This window comes from Dama dama, chromosome 4 (genome assembly GCF_033118175.1).
Source record: "Dama dama isolate Ldn47 chromosome 4, ASM3311817v1, whole genome shotgun sequence".
In the NCBI taxonomy this organism is placed as follows: Eukaryota; Metazoa; Chordata; class Mammalia; order Artiodactyla; family Cervidae; genus Dama; species Dama dama.
Genome location: NC_083684.1, coordinates 7395374 through 7401337, shown reverse-complemented (window position 1 = coordinate 7401337; position 5964 = coordinate 7395374). Strand labels below are relative to the sequence as shown.

General features: G+C 41.9%; 1 protein-coding gene across 1 annotated transcript; it reads left to right on the top strand.

Moving 5' to 3' along the window:
* The first annotated feature begins 323 nt into the window (after positions 1–323).
* On the top strand, positions 324–4873 carry LOC133052629 (cytochrome b-c1 complex subunit Rieske, mitochondrial). The gene is made up of 2 exons (XM_061137551.1): positions 324–592; positions 3979–4873. The coding sequence occupies exons 1-2, from the start codon at positions 379–381 to the stop codon at positions 4587–4589; spliced, it is 825 nt and encodes a 274-aa protein (XP_060993534.1). The 5' UTR covers positions 324–378; the 3' UTR covers positions 4590–4873.
* Positions 4874–5964: the final 1091 nt, after the last annotated feature.

Genomic DNA, 5964 nt, shown 5'->3' with positions numbered 1-5964 from the left:
CTATTATGATAATTTATTCTTATCCGTCGTTCCCACAGATGAGGTTTTTGCCGGAACGGGGGCAAAATCGGCCCCCGTGACATTTCTGGTGGCCTCCTTTGCCACCTTTTCTGGGGCAGATGCCAGAGACAGGGACTCAAGCCGCCAGACATCAAGGGCTAACAAATGAGATCACTCCCCCTTCTGCGCGCGGGCGCTCGCCCCGCCCTCCGACGCCGCGGCTCTCCAGGTTGGCCCCGCCCCGTGTGGAGGCGGGGCTTCCCCCCTTTGCCGGCGGCGCTGACGTCACGGTCCCGCGCCCTCGTCGCCTGTTCGCGCCTGCGCTGCGGCCGGAAGGTCGTCCCTGTGACCGGCTTGGCTTTTGGAGCTGCTGTCGCCATGTTGTCGGTCGCCGCCCGCTCGGGCCCGTTCGCCCCCGTCCTGTCGGCCACGTCCCGCGGGGTGGCGGGCGCGCTGCGGCCTTTGGTACAGGCCGCGGTGCCCGCCACCTCGCAGTCGCCTGTGCTGGACTTGAAGCGCTCCGTCCTGTGCCGGGAGTCGCTCAGAGGCCAGGCCGCGGGCCGTCCTTTGGTCGCTTCCGTTGGCCTCAACGGTGAGCCGGGCTGAGGGGTGCCTCTTGGCTTGCTCCTTCCGGCCCTGGACGCAGGGAGAAGTCGAGAAGGGCAGGGGGTTGCGGGAAAATGGAACAGAGCCCTGGTTGGGAATGGCATGGCCTGCGGGCTGGGTCGACCTTGGCTAGGCCTCTGCGCCTCCCCAGGCCTCTGTGTCCGCATCTGTGCGGATGTGTTAGTGATAGATTTGAAAGACTGATTTAGCCATAAGCTCTCACCAAAAGTATATTTTACGCCTCTTGTCAGCAGATCCTAGTTTATCTTTGGTGCCTTGTTCTCTGTTTTTATGCACTGTTTGGAGATCCTTAATTGGCAGCTTGTGAGCCAGGTACCTGTAGTCTACTCTTACCTGCATAGTTGTTAGAAACGGACTATCTTTGGCGTCTCTTGAAATGTTGGAAGTTGGCAGTGCTGGGCTCTGGTTTCCATTGTCGTGTGTACTGTGCATTGGTCGCACCCTTCATTTGAAGCAAGTGCTTCTCCAGTTCATCACAGTCCTCATCAGGCCTTCTTGATTCTTTATGTTACTTGCCTGGCCCCATTGACCTTTGCGTTACACGAAGTTGTCTCCCACACTCTTAAGTCGGCCTGTATTTACCGTTTTAGCTTTACTTTAAACGCCCCTCCCAGTTTTCCACATTTCCAAGTTTTACCCACCCTCTCAATCTCAGTTCAGGATCAGGTTAGTAAAATCTTATGTTGCTGATTCCTTTATGTTTTACAGCACATAACACTTTCTATTCTGTATTGGATTTATTGAGGATTCCTCTGACCTTGACCTTCAAAGTATAGAGAGTATTTTTCTGTCTTCCACAACCTCAGATTTTGCATGCAGTTGGTGCCGAGTATTGGTGAATGAATAAAGTGGCAGTTTTTCTTAGTGTGCACCCGGGTTTTAGAGAAATTGCCCAAGCCAGTTATTTGGATCCAAATGAGAAACAATTAGGAGAAAATTTAAATAACAAAGATGAAAAGTATCTTGGAATTTGTCAAATGGCTAAAGAGTTTCTTCTAAAAATCACGGGCTTACTTGACTCTTCTAAGAAGTGGTAGAGGTATAAGGCAAACCTGTTTTCTGTAATTACGCCTTCAGCTTGAAGCTTAAGTTCATGTTAAAATTTTCTGTATAGATGATTTGTGGAAAGATGGTTAATAGAGGGTATGGTAAGGGGCAGTTGAGTCAGAAGAAGATCCCTGAATTGGGATACATTAGAGCTCACTTTAAACAAAACTGTTTTGTTATAATGCCCTAAGTTTTCTCCATTTCTAGATGATGTTTCTATAAGTATTTGATTTTGTTTTCATTTAGAACTCAATATAGCTAACATCTTTGCTACTAAAAGTCACACCTAATAGAATTCATGTGAATTATTTAGAGAATGATTTTTACAGTATAGCAGTTTAATTTCCCAAAGTGTCCTTAATGATGGAGTTCAATATAAAGTGTAACCTACTAGATAAAATGGGAGCAGACAACTGGATTTCTTTTGCTACTAAATCTCTGGATGATAATGTCAAAGTCATTCTCTGTAGTATCCTGTTCATTTCCTTGTGTGGAAGAATTGTAGACAGGGCTTTTAAGTATGAACTTGGGTTTCTTCATCTTTTACATATGCTGTGCATCTCTTTCCTGTGTAATCCCAGACAGTGCTAGGGGAAAGTAAATCACAGTTAGGTAGGGTAGTATGTGATACAATGTCACTTTGCTATAGTTTCGAGTATCCAGTAGTCACTACCTGTGTCCTTGTCCCCTCCAAAAAATGTTGAGTGAGTTAGAAAAGTACGTTAAAGTGATTTTGATAGGTTTCTCCATTGACTACTTACGGCTTCCACAAAATTACTGATTATGTGAAACATATTCCTTATTGTAATGTTTGACTGCTCAAGGAAGTATGTTAGGGTGAGACAGCCTAGTCGATCAACTAGAATTGCAGCTTATAGGACAATGCTTTTTATAAGTGCATGTTTCTTTTGGGAACATTTTCTAATATTGAGGAATTTTTAGTGTCTCCTTTTCTAAAAAGCAGGCCCGTGCTGTAGATTTTTTTAAACAAATACGCAGTTTGCAAAGAGATTTACTTTCTGAAACATACTTAAAGGTGATATCATAAGTTAATTTTTTGTCAGACATTAAAAAATGGTATGGGACAGGACATATCTGTTGTTTGAAAAAAGACACTGTTTGCATCCATAATACAATAAGAACCTCCAAGTTTTGAACTTTCAAAGATTGGAACATGTGTTCCATCAGCGTCAGGTGTGAGTGAAATTGCAGCTTGCCCTTCGTCTTATTTCTGACTGTTCTTCAGGTCTACCATCTCCCGCCTCCTCTCCCTCCTCCAGTGGGCACCTCTTGCCTGTTCATTTGATGCCAGCCCCTATACGCCAACTGTTGTACTTCTATACTTTTCAAGATTAAAAATATATATTTTTTATTTTTTGTGTTTGTTTTTTATGTATTATTTGTGTAAAAAGAATTATAAACCTGTTACAGTACAGTACTGTGTAGTTGATTTGTGTTAGTTGGGTACCTAGGCTAACTCTGTTGGACTTGGGAACATACATAATAATAATACCCCACTCTTACAGATGTTATTGCCCTTCACTGATGTTATATGAAAAAAATTACTCTTTTGTATTATACTAAATTGAAGTAATTGGTTCTTTTGGAGATTTCATTTGATTTTGATAGTTACATAGTCTGATAAGGGTGCCTTTTCCGCCCATTAGTGGTTGTACTTGAATTTTTACCCCAAAATCTAAAATAGAAATCTCTTTTAAGTTTTCTGCAACTAAATTTATACTGTTTACAGAATGTTTATTATCTTACAATTCTTAATTTATGAATTTTTAGAAGTTCGGAGAGCAGGTAGATAGGAAGATAAAGTTAGATATTTGATTTAATAAGATGTTCACATCAATTTAATGAATGGACTAGATGAGTTTTAGGTTCTCTTCTAATCCAGAAAATATGGATGATGTTTAGCATAATTGCACAGTATATCTTAGCAGGTTGAATTTTTGGAGAGTTAAAATATTGCTGTTTGCAGTACTGTTTAACTTTTTTTTAACCTGATGCACTGAATTGTTACAAATTCTGAATCAGCAGTGTTCAATCAGGTGGAGTCAATTATACATATTATGATTTCATACCAATATGATAGGTAGTGGTTGACTTAATTTTGTTTTCAGTATTTTATTTGCTGGCACTGCCAAGTTGGCCATTTCTGAGACCAGTAAGTGCCGTATTTCATGTTTTAATAATTTTATTTTTGCTTATGAATTCATAAGGGCCCATTCCCTGATGTATGCCTCTTTCAGGGTCCTCATCTAATTGTGTTTTTTTAACCTTCTGTTTATCTTGCAGTCCCTGCTTCTGTTCGTTATTCCCATACAGACATCAAAGTGCCTGACTTCTCTGACTATCGTCGCCCTGAAGTGTTAGATAGTACAAAGTCTTCAAAAGAGAGCAGTGAGGCTCGAAAAGGTTTTTCCTATTTGATAACTGCAACAACTACTGTGGGTGTTGCATATGCTGCCAAGAATGTCGTCTCTCAGTTTGTTTCCAGCATGAGTGCTTCTGCTGATGTGTTGGCCATGTCGAAAATTGAAATCAAGTTATCTGATATTCCAGAGGGGAAGAACATGGCTTTCAAATGGAGAGGCAAACCCCTGTTCGTGCGCCATCGAACCAAGAAGGAAATTGACCAGGAAGCTGCAGTTGAAGTGTCCCAGTTGAGGGACCCACAGCATGACTTAGAGCGAGTAAAGAAACCGGAATGGGTTATCCTGATAGGTGTTTGCACTCATCTTGGTTGTGTACCCATTGCAAATGCAGGAGATTTTGGTGGTTATTACTGCCCTTGCCATGGGTCACACTATGATGCGTCTGGCAGGATCAGGAAGGGGCCTGCACCTCTCAACCTTGAAGTTCCCGCATATGAGTTCACCAGCGATGATATGGTGATTGTTGGTTAGAGACCTGGACTCAAGTTATAGGCTTCGTTCAGTCTCATGTCACCTCAGAAGAGTTACTTGAGAACAAGCCTTCTGTGCTTTGAATTAGTTGATTTGAAATATTTAAGAATTGCTAATAATGTGTTTGCAAACATGTAAATTGAATTTAATGTTGAATACTTTCGAGCATTCACCTAAAAAAGCCACCATTAAACATTGTTACGCTCAAAGGGTGCAGTGTCTCTGATAGTTAATTCTAATTAAAAATTGTAGACCAGTGTATAAAATATTTGTGAAATCTGTAATTGACTTTCTTGTTTATTTACCTTCTGTCAGGGACAGAGATTCTACAGAACTCATGGTTAGGTTGAGGTAGAATTAGCTGGTCATCGCCAAGACCTGGGAGATGTTTTTTGGCATTGGCAGAAACAGTAGTATCCAAGTTTCTTTGTTGTTTTGCACACCTGGCTATGCACACCTTCCACTCCCACCTGTATGACAGGCCAAGAAATTTTATTCATCATTTATGGGAGTAACTTATTAATTAGAATTCTCCAGTTTTAAGAGGCAGTGCTGTGGGATATTATCTGAGAGAAGCTTTCCAAAATGGAAGTGCTGCTCTGGTATTCCTTCATCTGGTGGAGGTGTTTATGTCCCCCAGAGCTCATAAATCCATCCTGTCAAAAGGCAGAATGGACATAGTGTATCTGAGATTTAATGCTACCTTTGTGTGAAAATGATCCTGCTGGTTCTGTTTCTTTGATGGTAGCATTTTGAGGTGCTTCTTCCAGTTGGATTTGCAGACACCACTTTTCACTGTGAAGTGGGTGGGGGCCAGGAGACAAACCTGAATTAACCCGCTCTTCTTTCTGCTTCTTGCTTCCAGTTCACAGGTCGAATAAGACCAAGATCTGGTATTCTCTGTAGGAACTGGAAGTGGACTTTGCCTTTTGTTGAGATCACCAGCTATCTTGATAGGTTTGTCTTGTCTTTTCCCTTTGGAGGTGGGTTAGTCATGTACTCCACTGGGCACACCTTGTGATCACACTTGTTTTTGTAAAACAGCAAACGAGATTCACTGATTGGGTCTCCAGAGGGAGCTGGTCTTTCAGGGTTCCAGACCTTAAACTCACTGTGTGTCAAAAAAGAAAATGTCAGTTTCCAGGCTTACAAGTAGATACTAATCCATCCGTTCTAGAGGGAAGATTAGCAGGTACGATATACGGCGCACTTAATAGTATTTTGTTCCAGATCTCCATATAGTGACATTTAGGTTCAAGTATTTAGGTATAAGTATGAGACAAACCTGCAAATTTGCTACTTTTTGACATGTTCTCTATTTTAAATGGAGGGCCCTCTGACCTTTTGTGCGTATGTAGATTACCAAGGAAAAGTT